Raw genomic sequence first — 18678 nt, 5'->3', positions numbered from 1 at the left:
ATATATGAGGAAAAATATATATATATTTTCCAATATGTACTCATGAATAAATATACATGCGAATATTTATATGTATGTGTTATATTTGATTTTATATTTTTAAAAATCAAACGTTTCATCAAATTGGGTTTAAAAGACTCCGATTTCAAGAAAATGATCATGGCCATTTTGAGGCACTGAATTTTAGAATATGCATTCCAAAAGTCTTTTCTTTTGCATGTATATGTTGGTAAGTCAAATAAATATGTGATTTTGAAATGGAAATTTAGAAAAATGCTCGTGTGTCGGGAACGGAAAAAACGGGTCAGTCGCCGGGACAGGAGAGCAAAAAAAACGTGGTCGTGATCAGAAACGAGTCGAAAGCCGGGAGAGGAGAGTAGACGTGGTCGGGATCAAAAACGGGTCGAAGCCGGGAAACAGACGGGAGCAAAAGCAGGTGGGAGAAGGGACACTGGGGAAGACATGTCTTTTAATTTGTAGTACTTTTAAAAAAACTTTTTGTCCAGGGTGCCTTAGTCTCCCCACACTTCACTACAATCTACCAAAAATGAACTGAACAATATACCATTACTTTTATGAAAGTGTTTACTTTTTAGCTATTTGTATGTGTTTGTAATAATTTCTGTATTTATCTGATTTCTATTTTATGAATATAAAAAGTCAGATTTATATTTGTAAATGATTTTTGTATTGCTGACATGCTCTTTCAATCAGAACTTATATAAAGTATTCTATGCAAAAATGTGTCATTGTGCTTTTTTGATTTCTATTGACTGTCATGAACCGGAACAGGATCAGGACCCAAATGCGTGACGTTTCTCACACAAGCCTTTTATTTTACGGGAAATGGGGAGTCACGCACGTTAGGCAGCAGTCTGGTGTGAAATGATGGGAAGCCAGAGGCCGACGAGATTGATACCAAATGCCTGAGTAGATATCGGACGGATGGGGTCGATACCGGACAGGATAGGACAGACAGGATTGATATCAAAACAGGATATCGAAATTAAACAGGAGAAGTTAGACGGGAACGAAACTGGAAACCGATATTAAACAAGACAAAATAAACGGGAACAATACCGGACCGGAAATATCAACAGGAAACAGGACCGAGTCAAAACCCACGTCTTGCGGGGCAGAGGTTCGTTGACGGACTGACAAAGGGAGAGTGAGAGTACTGAGCTTAAAAAGAAGGGAAGCCAATCTGTCAACGAGCCGCAGCTGGCGCCACACGGGCGGGGCCAATTGGGCGCCATGGCAACCGTGACATTGACAGAATTTTACTGTTCAAATCAATATATACAGTACAATGAAAAGGAAATACTTGTTTGTAAATGAAGTACAAGTATTTAAGTATATATTCATATTATTAGACTCAACGCATAATTAATATCAATTTACAAAGTAAAATACAAAGAAAATACAATCGTCGAATTACCTAAAGGCGCAAAAAAAAATAATTAAATATATATACATATAACCAAGACACTGTAATTTTCACTGAAAAAAATCCTGCTACATGAAAATAAAAAAAACATTAAATTAAATAAAAATAAATACATTAAAAATGGAAAAATCGATTCGCGCATTTTGATCCTTTTGTTTTTAACCTTTACAAGAAAATATAGGCTAATTTGAAAATCTAAATAAAGATTAAAAAAATATTTAAGTAAAATAAGACCAACAATACTGTGCTCGTAAAGATAAGTAAGCAATTAATTTAAAATTAAAAAATAATAAATCGTTTATTTTTAGTGAAATAAGAAAAATAACACAAAGTCTATGTGAAAACGACAACGAATATAATAAACATAAATTATGAAAAGTAATATAAATAACAAATAAAATAACCAAATAACAATAAGAATATAAGCAAAAATACATATAAATCATAAATACTATACAATATTGTTCCCCTTTATCCCCAGTTATAAAAGAAAACTACTTGTCATGAGAAAATTATTTGTCAGTGGAAAATTATTATTTTTAAAAATTTAGATTTAGATTAAATTTGTTGACTGCGTTAATTAGTTGAGGAGATTAATTAGCAAAACGATAACACATGTTGAGTAATTATCGATTACTGTATACTTATTTGGACATTTTTTGCTGGAATGCTAGACTATGGAAGCCCCAAATTGCCAAAACACATCTAAAAAGCAAAAAATATATAATTATAATTATTCCAGATGTATTATGTATTTGTGTATGAATCCAGCATTACTCAAACGCCATATTTTGGGGAAAATAAATAGTTACTATTGTTTTTTAACTATACTCTTACTATTTTCTTCTTTTTGGACGTCTTTTGCGGCACACTGTCGTCGAAATCCCTTGAACCAATCAGAAGCCTTAGAATTGACGTCATTTTGCGTAGTGACGTCAGACGCCACACCGCCGCCTCCCGGTGACGTCGTCTCCTCCGCACTCGGCGAGTTGGGCTGCCGTCGTGACAGTAGGAAGCTTCTTCTTTTTCCCCCAAAAAGTTTTCCTCGTCGACTCCCCGAAAACGAGGGCGTCTTCTCCGTGCCGTCAATGTCCGCGAGGCGTCTCCGAGCGAGAAGGTAAGCGTCCGTTATCCGCCCTTTGGCGAGGCTGCGTGGACCCCGCCGGCTTTCACTTTCCCCGACTACCGCATTGCCTCCGTTAACTGGCAAAAAAATGGCGACATTTCATGAACTCAATAAAAATACACGATATATTTTATTACCAGACTATTTCGGTTGGCTGTTTGTTTTTGGGACCATTTTCGGCCCCGCTAAGCCAACGTCAAGGCCAGTTGTGCTGCGGCGGTTCGTTTTCGGCTTGTCACCCACGCGTGACTTCATACTCCCTGTTTGTGTTTTAACATTAAGCATGCGGGACATTAACCTGTCAAAATAAACAGGTTTTATAAGGTTAACAGGATTTTGATCTTCAACCATACCAATATAAATACATAAAGACATTAACAGACTGAGGAGATCAATTCTTCCTCATGCCATGAGGCTCTTTAACTCCACCCGGGGGAGTAAAATCCCGCATGAAACCCCACCCCCACATTTGCATATTACCCTATTTTTATGACAGTGTGTATATTCCGTAGCACTATTTAAATACTCCATCGACATATTGGGTATTTATGTATTCTATATCTTTTATTTTTCAACACAAGCATACTGCTGGAAGTGTGAATTTCCCTATGGGGATTAATAAAGTATCTATCTATTTATCCAGACATGTTGGAGAATTCGGACTGTTTTGGTCTCTTTTGTAAGGTAACGCTTTGAAGTTTTGTCCCCAACTGAAATAACCCCTGCAAGTGCTACTAACATTGAGTCATCTAAGTTGGAACACACGAAAATAGCAATCACATGCCCGCAGATGAGAGTAGCATGGACATCTTTGCCGGAAAACTGCTGAGACAATAGCATTAGGCTTTACCTGGTCCCAGGTCAAAGTTAATCACAATCTGAAAAACTAAAATTCGTATTTTCTGAATTTTTCTAAGAGTACGTCAAGGCGTTTCAAAAAGCGGCCATTCGGAGACTCTGAAAGTGTCATGATTACTGATGCGGGGCACCTGAGTCTGCTCCTTTGGCGCCAACTGCCTCGGATGCTGATTGGCTGCCTGTCACTTTTTAAACCGTCCGTCTTCCTGTCACCGCTTGTCAGTCCGTCTGTGAACCTCAGCTCACGCTAGGCAAGCCTTTTGACCTTGACTCTCTCCTGTCCTGATTCCTGTTTGATTCCCTGGCTCCAAACCCTTTTCTGAACTTGACTACCTTTCTGCTCCCCCCGTCCCGGCCATCGATCTGTTTTTTTCTCGCTCTCGACACTGCCTTCGCTCGCCACGGAAATACCACTTCCGCGTCTGAGTCACCTGCTTCCCACGATCAACGATCTTCGGATCGTGTATACGACCCGTTCCCTTCTTCCTAATAAAACTAAGAGAAATGCACGCAAGTGGGTCCTGTCTTCGTTCTGGTCCCGACAGAAAGGACCGGTGACATCATACAGACACTCTTTGCTTCTCAACAGTCTGAAAGGCCCTGTCACTTGTACTCACCCTTGGATGCATAAGTGGGGTCAAAAGTAACCCCATGGGTGGTTATTCTTCAAAATATTTAAAAATAATAACTCTTTAAATTGTAATATTCCAGGTACTCCTCATAAGTAAATGACATTAGTATTTTTATGTTTTCACCTTCCATTTTCGACCCCACTCATAGAAGAGTGTATATACTGGTAGGTCATCCATCCAACGAAACTAGCACAGGAAATGCACTTTTCTTTTAAAATCAAAAATCGCATCAAAATTGTAATACTGGTCTGAAAAATTGCAAAAGTATTTTTTTTCCCCCAAATTGTGCAGCCCTTGTTCATTTAGTGCCAAAATTCTGTCCATGTATGAAATGATGTTCTATTAGTGCTCAAATTCTGCTCATGTGTAGTTTGTCAATGTCATGCGGCAACTGTTGGCATTATGTGCCGTTGCTTGTGTCAATCACAGCAGCCATTGTATATGTGTAACCGCGGTGTACCTGTCCCACCAAGGATACACATTCAGGCTGGACTGGATGATGAGGCTTTTAATACAATTGTGTTAGCAGCGCGCTGGAGACTGCAATGAGCGACACAACATACAGACACCATGTGGTTAGGGAGCTGGTCATTGCTGGACACTTATACACAAACTACACAAACACTGGGCGGCAGTAGCTCAGGAGGTAGAGCGCTCGACTTGGGATCAAGAGATCGCAGTTCGAATCCCGGCTCCCCCGTGTTACATGTCGAAGTGTCCTCGGGTAAGACACTGAACCCCTAATACCCCCAATAAGCAGGTTAGCGCCGCAATTGGGAAATGTGAAGCACACTGTAAAGCGCTTTGGGAGGTCTTGACTTGAAAAGCGCTATATAAAATGCAGATCATTTCATTTCATTTCACATATTTCAGCAGCAATTTCAACAAGACCAAAGTTATTATTAAACCCGTTACATATGTACATGTGTGACATGTACTATGGGGTTCCATTTATGCCAAACATCCGTCTATGTATAAAATAACCTTCCGGTAATGCCAAAATTCTGCCCATGTGCAGTTTGACGATGCCATGCTGCGTCTGTTAGTGCTGCGTGTTGTTGCACGTGTCAATGTTAACTTTCCTTGTATGTGTGCACATGTTGTGTGTAAATGTCACGTAACATGTGCATACATACAAGACAACTTCACATCAAAACTGTGGAGGAATAACCTTTTTCCCCTTGTGTTTATTTCACTCAGTTTTGTGAGAAGAAAGGTTAGAGGCTGAAATTGATGAGCAATTCCGTCTGAGGTTTTGTTTACAGAATATTCTGGGCACGATTCTTGACGAACTTTATAAGTGCAAACATAAAAAAATGGCTGACAATCACTCTAATACTAAAAATGTGACATTGAAGGCCACTTGTGCCTACAAAATGAAGCACAATTGAAACAATGGTAGAATCTGTAATATTACAACTAAATAAATGAAAAAGATTATATATAAATAAATCATACAAACGGGACTAAATAGACGCATTTTAATATTACAACATGAGCATGTAGCTTGTAATAGTTTCACATCTATGATAACTATGTTAGTTATAGCTGTTCTTTTTCAAAATAAACTAATTGGCAAAAGTAAGCACGTTGCTCGTGATCAGACATTAAATATACAACACACAAATTCAATTATAATGTAAAAAAATAGTTCAAACCCAAAACGTACTGACATGTCAGAGCCACACTCCTGTTGTTTTGCAGGAACAATGCCCACAAAAATTGTGCAATGTTCTATTTACTTCCATTTGTGTTAGTGAATTCTGCAAAATATATATTTTTTCTTTAGAATAACGCCCCCTAAATTGTTTCATTTTAAACAACACATTGTTATTATAGTTATCGTCAATGTCTGTGCATGGGAGGGAGTGAAATGAAATTTTGATTCCTTGTATGTCAAATACATCTGAGGAAATTGGCAAAAATGAACTTTGACCTGATTTTGAAATGGGTCATTTTGTTGGGTTGTTTTGTGTTAGATGACCCAGAAAAAGTGATCCAATTGATCCAAGTATTGGGTTAATCCCAATTCGACCCGAAAGTGCAACGTCCCAGAAAGAATACCCACGTGAACGAGTAGAAATTGTTTGCTAGTAGCATGAACTCCTGTACACTTATATGAACATAAACAATAAAGGGGAACAAACCAATCCAGGAGAGGGAAATACATTTAGCTGGGGATTTCTACACAGAAATAGTTTTACCCTTACTTCCCTGTTCGTAGAGTGTCCAATGCAGTTTGACATAATTATCATACATTAAGAAATAAGGTCTGAAGGATTTTATACATTTGACTATAAAGCATTTTAAACGATTGAATTCAAGTTACATTTATTGAGTTTAATGCAATATATTCACTGACTGGGCTTTAGTTCAATGACGGGTCACACTGTTCCAAATGCAGAATATTTTGACTAGGGAATTTTGATAACAGGACTCGGACGGAGGACGGCAGGCGTTGTTTTGAGAACAAGACGTTCGTCTATGAGATTGTGAAGCCCACGTTGGGCTTCCTTGGCACGCCCATGGGAGGAGTCGGCACGCCATCTTACAAGAGACGCGGGCCTAGAAGGGAGAGCAAAAGGACTGGAGTACACTTTGTTAAATTGTTAATGAAATTAAATCTGCCCCCGTGTGGAAATGTCTGCTTTCCTGTTCATCTTTTCCGTCAAGAAACGAGAGCGCATAAATTGTTGTGTTTGGTTCATGGAGTCAGATAACTCGTTCGAAGAATTTGGTAAACGCTACATTTTGACGTTTAATTCCCAACAGGTCTTAGGATAATATTCATGGAAATGCCCACATTAGCATGAGTTTGAGAATCTCCGGGCAAGGCTAATCCAATCACCCACTCGGCTCACTGACTCCCGAATGCGAGCTACGGTCATGTAGGACCCCAAGGCTCGGACTTCAGAGTGAACATCAGTCGTGAAGAGTTGAGGACGGCGTTGTGAAGGTCACTCTTCATCATATCATAACCACATCATATGCTTACGTAACTGCGGGTTTGCAGGCTGGTATCATGAGATGTATGTTGGCAGGAAAACAAAAGGATTATACAATCGCACCCGCTTTTTTATTGTGTTGCAATGTCACTGTTATGAAGGCTGCGAAATTAAAAGAAAAATGGTTGCGTGTTATGTCACAAAAAACAGAATTTATAGTGATGATGTGGTAATCCGTGTTGGGAATGAAATATTAAAATGTATCATTTACCAAATTGTTGGAATGAGTTATCTGACTCCATTAACCAAACACAACCTACATTCACCCAACAATGCGCACTCGTTTCTTGATGGAAAAGATAAACAATTGAACAAGAAAAGCCAACATTTTCACACGGGGGCAGATTTAATTTCATTAACAATTTAACAAAGTGTACTCCATCGAATACGGCCGAATTAGTCGAATTAGTGTCGCTCGAGTCTCTGGGAAGCCCTCTCTCCTCCCATGGCTGTGCCAGGGAAGCCCCACGTGGGCTCCACCACCTCGCCTCGATGTCTGGAAAACTCAAAACAGCAGAGCGTGTCTCAAAACATTGCCTGCCGTCCTCCGTCATCAGGGGCCCTCCGCATCTGGATGCGCCGATTATCTTATGAGGCCTCACGTCCCGTTCCCGCCATTCCTGTAAACATCATTCTCCACTAGCGTGCCCTGAACTTTCACTGCTCATTGAACTTAACCTTACTCGGTGAAAATCTCCATTGCACTCAATAAATGTAACTTGTATTCAATCGTATAAAATCCTTTATAGTCAAATGTATAAAATCCTTCATCAGGAAATATGTTGAATTGAATTGATGTTATTGCCATTGATATCAACGTTGTGGAACATTGTATGCAACGAGATTAGAAATGTAACTCCAGGATAAAATTGTAATCAAGACTTTAAACTGAATTTCATGGCTACCTTAACTGCTAGGGTCGTAGTGGCACCACTGCCCTTGCTGTGTCTTTGGCAGGTACAGCCTTGCTGGGTCCATATTTTCAGAATAAATAGGCAAAAAATATTTACAACATATTGCTTAGAGACTGACCTTAGTTATAATAATAGTGCAGTGAAAAGAAATGCATTAACGTGTTCCTAATTCCTAGAGAAGTCTTTCCTTTGCCCTCACGAAAGAAATAGAAGGGTAGGGCAAAGAGGAAGTAATGGGATTTGAGCCTTAATCGTCAAGCTTTTGACCGATTTGAATAATATAACATTTCCATAATGAAGTTTGCTATTGCGCAGTGTGTTAATCATGTTTCTGATTGACAATGTTTATAAAACAACTTAACATGTTTTGCTTCTGTTGTGTTGTCAAACGTATCAGGAGTCTAACCATTTACATTTACATGAAAAATATTCTCTTTTTTTGGGGGGTTATTGGTTGCCGAAAAATCTGGTGTTACATTCAAAAAAATTGCCAATATATCAAGTTAGTCTTTTTGCCAATACTACTTCCACTAAAAACATGTGATTAAATACATTTCTGTATTGGGCAACCGCCTGAATACATGTTAAGTAAGCTTAAACGTAATTGCTCAATTCCATTCAGTTGATGTTCCTTTTGGCCGTCTCTTCGTCTTCCTGTCTTTGTTTAAAGGTGTCGGCGCTTTTCCATGGGGGTGGTCTATTGTCTTTTGTCTCTGTTTCAACATACCATTACTTTCCTATGTCTTGTGGTTTCAATCAAACACAGAGGCAGACGGCGGGTGACCCAGAGTGAGTGAGTGTGGACAAGCGAATTGCTTGTCTTCTTGCTACTCCCCCCTGCTACAGCCGGTTAAAAACTTTACAAGTCTTTGCCTGATATTTCTTCTACCGTTAGCCAATTTATAGCTCTCTCACATGTCAGTGGTCTACTTCTTAGACCCCACAATACATCCAACTATCTTGTGTTACACAAGATACTTTATGAAAAATGGAAATCTCAACAACACCTACTAATGGTATTTTTCTGAATAAAAGTGGTATTTAAGACAAATGGCTTTTTCCTCAGCGTGTTTGTTTTATATCTGGGTTGTGAGAAGATCACAAAACAATTTCTTTAAAGTTTTATTTTACAGAATATTCCAGGCACAAAATACATTCCTAGAACTTCTAGTGTATTTTTTATTTTTATTTCCACAGACACGCCCCTGACAATCCCTCAAAATGAGTGAGGCAGAAAGTCAGTTTTACAGTGTCCAGGTGGGCGACTCCACCTTCACTGTGCTCAATCGCTACCAGCAGCTCCGCGCTATCGGCTCCGGGGCCCAAGGCATCGTTTGGTGAGTGCTTTGAAAAATCAAGGAAATGCATTACTGGTGATAAAAACAAAGCTGTTGAAGAGTTAGCATATTTTCCAGACTGTAAATCAGGTTTTTTCTTTCCCTAGTTTGACCAGTTGTGCACCATGTACTTTTGTCTGAAAATGTCATTATGGGTATATCATTTCACTATGCTCCAGATTACGAGCTGCAAGTAGTAAAATATGCCGGCAAAATGTGAAGCTATCGGCAGAAAGAAGCAGGTATTCGGAAACACATGAATGGTTTTGAAAACTACTTGGTATTTTATTGTTGCTACTGTTATGAGAATAACTCTTAATAATAATAATAATTCTTGTTCCACGGACAGACTAAGGAGATCATTTCTTCCTCATGCCATGAGGCTCTTTAACTCCACCCGGGGGAGTAGAAGCCCACATGAAACCCCACCCCCACATTTGCATATTACCTTATTTTTATGACAGTGTGTATTTTCTGTAGCACTATTTAAATACTCTATAGCAACACGTTATATTGGGTATTTCTGTATTCTATATCTTTTAGTTTATTATTTTATTTTTCAACACAAGGATACTGCTGGAAGTGGGAATATCCCTATGGGGATGAATAAAGTATCTCGCTCTCTCGCTCTCTTTATCTAATATGTTAACATACCAGGCACGTTCTCAGCTTTGTCATGTAGTGTAAGCATACCATTCAGCCCATTTTGCCTCTATTTAAGATACGGTAATTAAATTGCTCACGATGCATAGATAATTCCGGGTTTTTTGTTTTTTTTTCTCCGTCACAGCTTTTGTTTTTTAACTTTGATTTAAAAGCTAGTGAGTAATTAAAAAGCACTTTGGCTTCAGCCTACTTTCTTTGCGAATTTTTTCAATTATACTATTGTATCGTACAGCTGTTTGTATTTTTTTTGCAAATATTTTTCCTTCCTTTTGTAAGTGGGTGGTGGCCTCAATAAGTCAATTGTAAACAAACGATAAAGAAAGTATGTCTCGTTTCCCTGCTCTTAAAAATACTGTGCCTTTAAAAGACATGGTTACATTCTGTTCTGTCCTAAATCCAGTTCTCAATATTCTCCATAAGTTTTTAGTTGTCAAGCATAAAATCGAAAGGAACTCATTTGCAGGGCAACAACCATGCGCTCTGCGGCTAATGACCAGGAATGCTAATGAACAGATTAGGATGCTCTTTTAATGCGTATGCGCTTGCTGAGCTATGACTTCAGCATGAAAGTGAAGAATTATCTTTGTGTAACCGAGCGTGCTTTGTCAACGGGCCCAATCGGCTGTCACCATGTTGTGCTCTGTATCTTAACGTCTTTCTTTAGTGGTTAGCACATCGTTCTACCGTTTTGCGCTTCATCAACTTTCTTGACTGTGGTCGCAAGTGCCAGATTGTTAAGTGTAACTACAAGTTATAAAACGAGTTTCTCGGCTGTGTCACATGCTCTGTATTCTCTGCCCAGCTCTGCCCTAGATACAGTCCTTGGCATCTCCGTGGCGGTGAAAAAACTCTGCCGGCCCTTCCAGAACCAGACGCACGCAAAACGTGCTTACAGGGAGCTGGTCTTGCTAAAATGCGTCAACCACAAAAATGTAAGACGAACAGAAACATATATTATGACAAAATATTAACGGGGTTTTGTCGGGTGCTTAAAATCCTTGAAAATGCTTAAACTTTAAAGTTTTTAATGTTTGAAAAGTGCTTACATTTTGGGTGAAGTACTTGGAATAGTTGCCATGTTTATGGCAGTCTGCTCAAAAGATGTAAAAAAATAAAACAAGTCTGCTTAAAAATGACGCCAACACGCCTTCACATTGCCATTGAATATCTCTTCCCCTCGTGATTTAACGGCAGCTGGCATTTGTTTGTATTTGTCGTTGTCATGTGAAGCGCCATAACCCTCTATGGGTCATGCCGGAAGGCCGCGGATATAATGAACCATGGCTAGAAAACGGGAAATCAAAACAATGGCTAAAACGTAGAAAAAATCCATGCACAGCTTGCTAAAAAGTGTGCAAAAAAAACGGGATTCGACTCTTCCCAATGGGAGGGCAGCTCTCTCCAGTCATATGATAGGTAATTTACAGAGATGGCAAGCTTAACTTTTTTTTGCTAGCTGTGTGCCACCTAGACCTAAACAGGACACTATAAAAACTACTAAATGTGTATTAGTACAAGGATTTCATCCCAATTATGGGCCATGTAAAAATAAGGTAGCGTTTCCCAGTAGTAAATTGGATTGGGAAGAACTCTCCGCAACTGAAAATGTAGGCTACATATTAACATATATATATATTACCTACAATGGCTTGCAAACCTATTTGGCCCCCTTGAACTTTGTGACAAACCACATTTCAGACTTCAAGCATAACGATAGAAAACTAATTTCTTGTGCAGCATCAACAATAAGTGGGACACAATCATGAAGTGGAACACACTTTATTGGATATTTTAAACTTTTTTAACAAACAAAAAACGAAAAAGTGCAAAATGATTTAGCCCTTTTACTTTCAGTGCAGCAAACTCTGTCCAGAAGTTCAGTGAGGATCTCTGAATGATTCAATGTTGATCTAAATGACTAACGATGATAATTGGAATCCACCTGTGTATAATCAAGTCTCTGTATCAATGCACCTGCACTGTGATCGTCTAAGAGGTCTGGTTAAAGCGCAGAGAGCATCGTGAAGAACGAGGAACACACCAGGCAGGTCCGAGATACCGTTGCGGAGAAGTTTAAAGCTGGATTTGGAGACAAAAGGATTTCACCAGCTTTAAACATCCCAAGATGCAGTGTGCAAGCAATAATATTGAAATGGAAGGAGTATCAGACCACTGCAAATCTACCAAGATCGGGCCGTTACCAAACAAATATATTGGTAATTTACTCAAGATCTAAAAGTCATATATCTTGATAAGTGCCCCCGCAAGATTAAAAATTGCAAATGTAAATAACAGATATATTTTTGGCTCTGTCAAATACATGATTCATACTGTTTTTTTCTTTCTTTAACGGTACTAGAGAAATAGGAAAATTTGCTGTGGAAGTTCTTAAAAAGTGCTTGGATTTGGCCATCAAAAAGGTGTACAAACCCTGTATTTAAATGTTTCCCCATATTGTTGCTTTTTAACGTTCATCCCTGTATTAGAATATCTTACTTGTAAGATTTAAACTGAAAGGAACAAAAGTGTTTTTGTCAATACATGAAACTTTCACCATAAACAAAGTTGTCTTTCTTCTTGCAGATCATACGTTTGATCAATGTATTTACACCTCAGAAGTCTCTGGAAGAATTCCAAGATCTGTAAGTCATCCTTTTTTCTTCAACCAAGGAATCCTTGGGTGCTGTTCATTTTTCAGGGGGAAAAAGCTGCTACACATGGCAACATTTAGCTTTCTCTGTCCCCGATCTCAGCAAAAGTCAACAGGGGATAATAAATTGCGGCAAAATCAGTGCGGTTCAATTTAAGCGGGTCACAAAAAAACTGAAAAAAAAGCCTTCTGCCAGGCCAACTTTCAGTAATAGTCTACCGGGGATAATGAATTTCGGCCACAGCGGTGCATTTCATTTAGGCGGGCCAGAACGGCACTCTTCCCAACAAAAAAATTTCTGACTGTCTTTCCTCGCAGAAATATGGGATAGGGGATAATGGATTGTGGCCGCACAAGTGCAGTTCATTTTGGGCGGGGATGAATTAACAGGGAAAAAAGAGGTATCGAGCCGGACAAAATTCAACCAGAAATAATGGATTGCTCCTGTACAGTTGTTGTTCATTTTAGGTGGAACTATAGGCTGTCAGGCTTGACAAAAGTGCGCCCTGCTGGTACCCGCTCGGAGCAATATATGATTGAGGATAATGAATTGCAGGCGCACGAGTACAGTTCGACTTTTGCTGGACCGAACAGCAAAAAAGAGCTGCCAAGCTCAATAAAATTGCGCTCTGCCCATATCGCTCGCAGCAAAATGCGTTCATTGAGATTGGATCAAGGAATATGTTTCACCCCTTGATGTAGTGAGTCTGCAAAGTAGCAAAAGATTTTAGTACCTACAGTATCGAACTGGAACAATTTTGCGTTAATCAATTCCAAAGAAGTAGCTCTAAGCCTCAAAAACTTTGGTGACCTCTATTATAAACCCAGTTTATATATTTGTCTGTGCTTGCTACGATAGAATAACAAAAATAATCATATTTAGTAGAATTACCTCGTAAAATTGAATGGTTTGTGAGGAAATCCTTTTAACTTCGGGCAGCACGGCGGAGCAGTGGTTAGCGCGTGTGCGGCACAGTTCTAAGGTCATAAGATCGAACCTCCTGTGGGGAGTTTGCATGTTCTCCCCAAGCTTGCGTGGGTTTCCACCAGGCACTTCGGTTTCCTCCCACATTCCAAAAACGTGCATGTCGGGTTAATAGGCCGGTCCAAATTGTCCCTAGCTGTGAATGAGTGAGTTGTCTGTCCCTGTGTCCCTGCAACTGGCTGGCAAGCAGTTGAGGGTGTCCCCTGCCCAAAGATAGGTGGGATGGGCTCCAGCACCCCCGCGACCCTACTGAGGATAAGCGGTGCAGTTATTGGATGGATGGATGGATCCTTTTAACCTCTTCAGGCTGATAGGAATACCTGGATTTCAATTTGCATTTTAATTGAAGATGGTCCTTCAAGTTTGGCAGTTTCTAATCATGACTTTGCGTTGTAGATATCTGGTGATGGAGCTGATGGACGCCAGTCTGTGCCAGGTGATTCACATGGATTTGGATCACGAGCGAATGTCTTACCTGCTGTACCAGATCCTCTGTGGCATCAGACACCTGCACTCTGCTGGTATCATTCACCGAGTACGAATATTTTTGAATCCGCTCTCGCTATTTCCACTATATTGAGAGTGGATTTGCAATTGATGGTGCACATTTGTGTGACTTCAGGATCTGAAGCCCAGTAACATTGTGGTGAAGTCAGATTGCACTTTGAAGATCTTGGACTTTGGCCTGGCGAGGACGGCATGCACCAACTTCATGATGACTCCGTATGTGGTGACCAGATATTACAGGGCACCGGAGGTGATACTGGGCATGAAGTACAAGGAGAATGGTGGGTGGAGGAACTCCAGTTGATGTTAAATATACTTTTTTTTTTTCACTAAATTTCACTATACCGAATGGTATTGAATTCACTTGAATATTTAAAAAACTGATGTTTTTCAGACTAATATTATTATGGGCTTTGCTTTTCCACTATTTCTTATGGTCTGTGTTTTTTATTTATTTTTTTTAAATTTATTTTTAATCTTTTTGGGTATGAATTTTTAATTTCGTTTGAATAATATTTTTTTTCCTGTTTATTGAAATTTTTTTTTTTTTTTTTGTGAATAATTATTTTCTTTCGGAATAAACTATTTTAAAAAAACTGGGGGGAGGGAACAAATATTTAAAGTTTAAAAAAATAGTTACTGAGAAAAAAACTTAAAATCTATTCAGAAAGATATATTTCTTTTAATGAAAAGAAAAAATTCAAAAAAGGAAAAATGGTTTTAAAAACATAAAAACTTCAGGTAACAGAGGACTTTTGGGGAAAAAAAACAGAAAAAAGATATTTCCAATAAAAAAAAAAAAAACTGTTTACGAAATGAGCAGCACGGCGGCGCAGTGGTTAGCGCGTGTGCGGCACAGTTCTAAGGTCTTGGGAACCTGTGTGGGTTCAAATCCAGCTACCGGACTTCCTGTGCGGAGTTTGTATGTTCTCCCCGTGCTTGCGTGGGTTTCCTCCGGGCACTCCGGTTTCCTCCCACATTCCAAAGACATACATTTCAGGTGGATTGGCCGGTCCAAATTGTCCCTAGGTGTGGATGAGCGAGCGAGTTGTCTGTCCCTGTGTGCCCTGTGATTGGCTGGCAACCAGTTCAGGGTGTCCCCTGCCCACTGCCCGATGATTGCCGGGATGGGCTCCAGCACCCCCGCAACCCTACTGAGGATAAGCGGTGCAGCTAATGAGACACAGATATTGTCAACATAAAATAGAGGTTATTCATATGCTATAGAAAAGAAGTGCTCCCAAATTATTTTTCGGAAGAAAAAAAAACAGAAAGAAAAAATGATTTAAAGACGGGGAAAAAATATTTTAAAGGTGAAAAAGAATATATAAAATCTGAACATGTGTTTTTTCAAAATAAAAAAACAAAACAATAAAACATAGACCCATAGTGTACGATCGTGCAGTTAACTTCAAACCCAACTTAAAAGTCGACTCGCGATGCGGCCACTTTCAATCGGACCGAAAAGAGTTGGCGGCTATTTGTCACACATCGAGCGGGAAAAAAGTCATCCCAGGGAAAAATTGAGAGAGGTCCCCGTGCCTCCCTGCCAGGCACGCGATGGCAGCAGCTGTGGGAAATGATAAGCGTCCGAGAAAGATGAAAGCGCTTCCGCCCGAGGACCAGCCTGATGATGAATGCGAGCGACAGACGAAAGCGTGCGACGCTTCGTGTTCACTTCAAAGGATTCGCCAGTACCGCTTCGGTCTGCTTGTTCCACGCCAAATGAAATCCGCTTCTCTCTTTGCAGTCGACATCTGGTCCGTGGGATGCATCATGGGAGAGATGGTCAAAGGGAGCGTCATTTTCCAGGGGACCGACCGTATCCTTTTATCTCTTCACGGGGAAGATCCGTTAAACAGTTTTACAATGTTTAGCGTGCAAAGCGAACAGTCCCGGAATACGACATGAATCTCTTCTGAGGTGGAGATCGGAAAGGTAAATTGCTGTATAGCGGGTGGATAAAATAACCTGTGGTGATTTGTGTTCCAAACCTCCGCATCCCCAGGTAAAGACAGTAGATTTGTATGTACCAGGGGTCAGGAACCTTTTTGAGCCGAAGAGCCATAAAAGCAAAAAATGTTTTCAAAAGAAATTGAGAGAGCCGCATCCTATATTTTCAGACAGAATTGAAAAAACTGCCAAACACGCTCTCTAGACAAAAGCTCATTCTTCAGCTCATTTGATTTCACTGAGTGTCATTTGATGATTTCATCAAATGTATGAAATGGAAAATAATGCCAAATCCTGTGTCCCAAATCAATGTCAATATGCAATTTACAATTTGTCGTCCACCTTCAGTTAAGAGTGTTGAGGCCATTTTTTTCCATGAAATTTGTCCTCAATAACGATTTCAAAACAATGTGCATGCAAAGTTCTTTCGTAAAAATGTCACCAATGACTGCAAACAATAAGCATATCGTCCTATTCACTTTGGGTGTAGACTGCACTGAGCGAAAGAGAGAGAGAAGGAAGGGATCCGCCCACCTGTACTGCTCACCCAATCAAAGTCCTTTGCCAGCGTTTTGATTGATCAGTTGAAATGGTTTCTTTTCGAACTTCTGCAAGAAGTTACTTCGGCTTTATATGAAGAAAAAAATCGGGATGAAATCAGTTGACTTTGGAATGCCACCGAGAGATGTGCAATAGTTACATTTGATTTCGGAGACATATATGGCTCCCGAGCCATAGATTCCCTACCCCTGGTATATACAGTTGCATATTTTGGTCTTTTTCTAAATGAGAGAGTTTTGAAGTGACTGGGTAGCCCAGGGGTCAGCAAGCCAAAATGTTAAAAGAGCCATATTGGACGGGGTAAAACTTGTCTGGTGCTGCATTAAAAAACATTATGTAAGCCTTATAATAAACACCTCCTGTATGTATCTATATGAGCGTAATTAGCCTACTATCTTTATGACTAAGTTGAATTTAGCACATCCTGAGAAGAATGATGCAACACGTGACTACTGTTTTGAAGGATACCACCTCAAGTTTAACGTCATTACATCATTAATAAATTACGATATGTGTCTTTGCATTGATAGAATCAAAGAAAAGCAATAAAGAAATCCAAAAACAGTACAATATAACGCAGTATGTTTTCATAAAGCTAAAACGGCAGCCTTTTGAAAAGCTGAATAAAATCAATTTAATACAATTTAAGTTTAATTTCTCAACGAATGTCACGAGTTAGTGCATGGGTAAAACGCAGCAGCATCCCCTTCTCTCTCTTTCGATACCAAATCAAAGCACCAATCCTTGGGCCTGAGCAGCAAAACACAAATAATATCCCTAAGAGTCATTAGAAATATAGACTGACAAAAATCAGGAGTCACTCTACTTTGTCACTAAAAAGTGCCTATGTCAGAAGTGTATTCTTAACCATTTAATATGTATTTTGTGTTTCAATTGGAGCTGTAGCAAGAGGTTGAATTACATCGTGATGCTGGCCCTTTAAGAGGGGCGGAACTTGTGCTACGCTCGACTCCGAGTTGGAGCCTCCGACACAGGAAACGCAAGAGAGAAGAAAACAAGCACAGGAGAAATGCGGCAAAGTAGTTGAAATTTATTATTTTACACATTTTTACAGCATTGGAAATTGGATTTTTGTGTGCATTAGTCCTCGTACGAAAACCATATTAAAAGAAAATATAATTCCCCCCTGTCAAGAGCCGGATCGGGATCAGGACCCAAATGCGTGACGTTTCTCGCACAAGCCTTTTATTTTACGGGAAATGGGGAGTCACGCACGTTAGGCAGCGGTCTGGCGTGGAAAGACAGGAAGCCATAAACCGACGTGATCGATACCAATTGCCTGAGCAGATATCGGACTGACGGGGTCGATACCGGACAGAACGGAAAAGACAGGATTGATGTTGAAACAGGATATCGAAATTAAACAGGACAAACTAGACGGGAACGAAAACTGGAGAGAATAATAAACAGGACAAAAGAATAGACGGGAATGAAACTTAAACCCGATATTAAACAGGACAAAATAAACGGGATGAATACTGTACAGGAAACGGGACCAAGTCAGAACCCACGTCTTGCGGGGCAGAGGTTCGTTGAAGGACTGACAAACGGAGAGTAAGAGCACTGAGCTTGAATAGAAGGGAAGCCAATCTGTCAACGAGCCGCAGCTGGTGCCCCACGGGCGGGGCCAATTGGGCACCCTGGCAACCGTGACACCCCCCATCTTTTTTCAATTTGTAAATATTTTTGGAAAAGTGCCCGAAAGCCACTCGGCAGCGCTTGAGAGCCGCATGTGGCTCCTGAGCCACAGGTTGTAAACTCTGGGGGTTGCCAAACATAACTTCCCCAGTGACCAAAAGGGGGCACTATGACAGTTAATTATATTCTAGGAGTGAAACAGACCATAAAACTCGGTGAAGGTCACTACATTTAGTCTGTAGATGTCATGATTTGTTCAACACGCACACTTTGAATTGATTGAATATTATAAACAGTGTTTATTCAATCTAAATGCCACTTAAAGCAGTGCTTTGATGAATCCGAGGATTGTCTTAGAAGACTCAGTTGCTCTAATTA

General features: G+C 39.9%; 1 protein-coding gene across 2 annotated transcripts in view; it reads left to right on the top strand.

Annotated features, from left to right (window-relative positions):
* Positions 1–2413: 2413 nt before the first annotated feature.
* mapk9 (mitogen-activated protein kinase 9) overlaps positions 2414–18678 on the top strand; it is a 26951-nt gene continuing 10686 nt past the window's right edge. For both annotated transcript variants that reach the window (XM_088343873.1, XM_088343874.1), the window contains exons 1-7: positions 2414–2564; positions 9180–9319; positions 10788–10917; positions 12569–12627; positions 14017–14155; positions 14243–14408; positions 15878–15949. In XM_088343873.1, the coding sequence (XP_088199999.1) occupies positions 9204–9319; positions 10788–10917; positions 12569–12627; positions 14017–14155; positions 14243–14408; positions 15878–15949 (682 nt within the window). In that variant the 5' untranslated portion in view covers positions 2414–2564; positions 9180–9203. The remainder of the gene's footprint in view (positions 2565–9179; positions 9320–10787; positions 10918–12568; positions 12628–14016; positions 14156–14242; positions 14409–15877; positions 15950–18678) is intronic.

The sequence above is a fragment of the Urocampus carinirostris genome, chromosome 9, assembly GCF_059441175.1.
Source record: "Urocampus carinirostris isolate Australia breed hairy pipefish chromosome 9, RoL_Ucar_1.0, whole genome shotgun sequence".
Classification (NCBI taxonomy): domain Eukaryota; kingdom Metazoa; phylum Chordata; class Actinopteri; order Syngnathiformes; family Syngnathidae; genus Urocampus; species Urocampus carinirostris.
The sequence above is the reverse complement of the archived record's forward strand: the minus strand, read 5'-3'. Positions and strand labels throughout refer to the sequence as shown.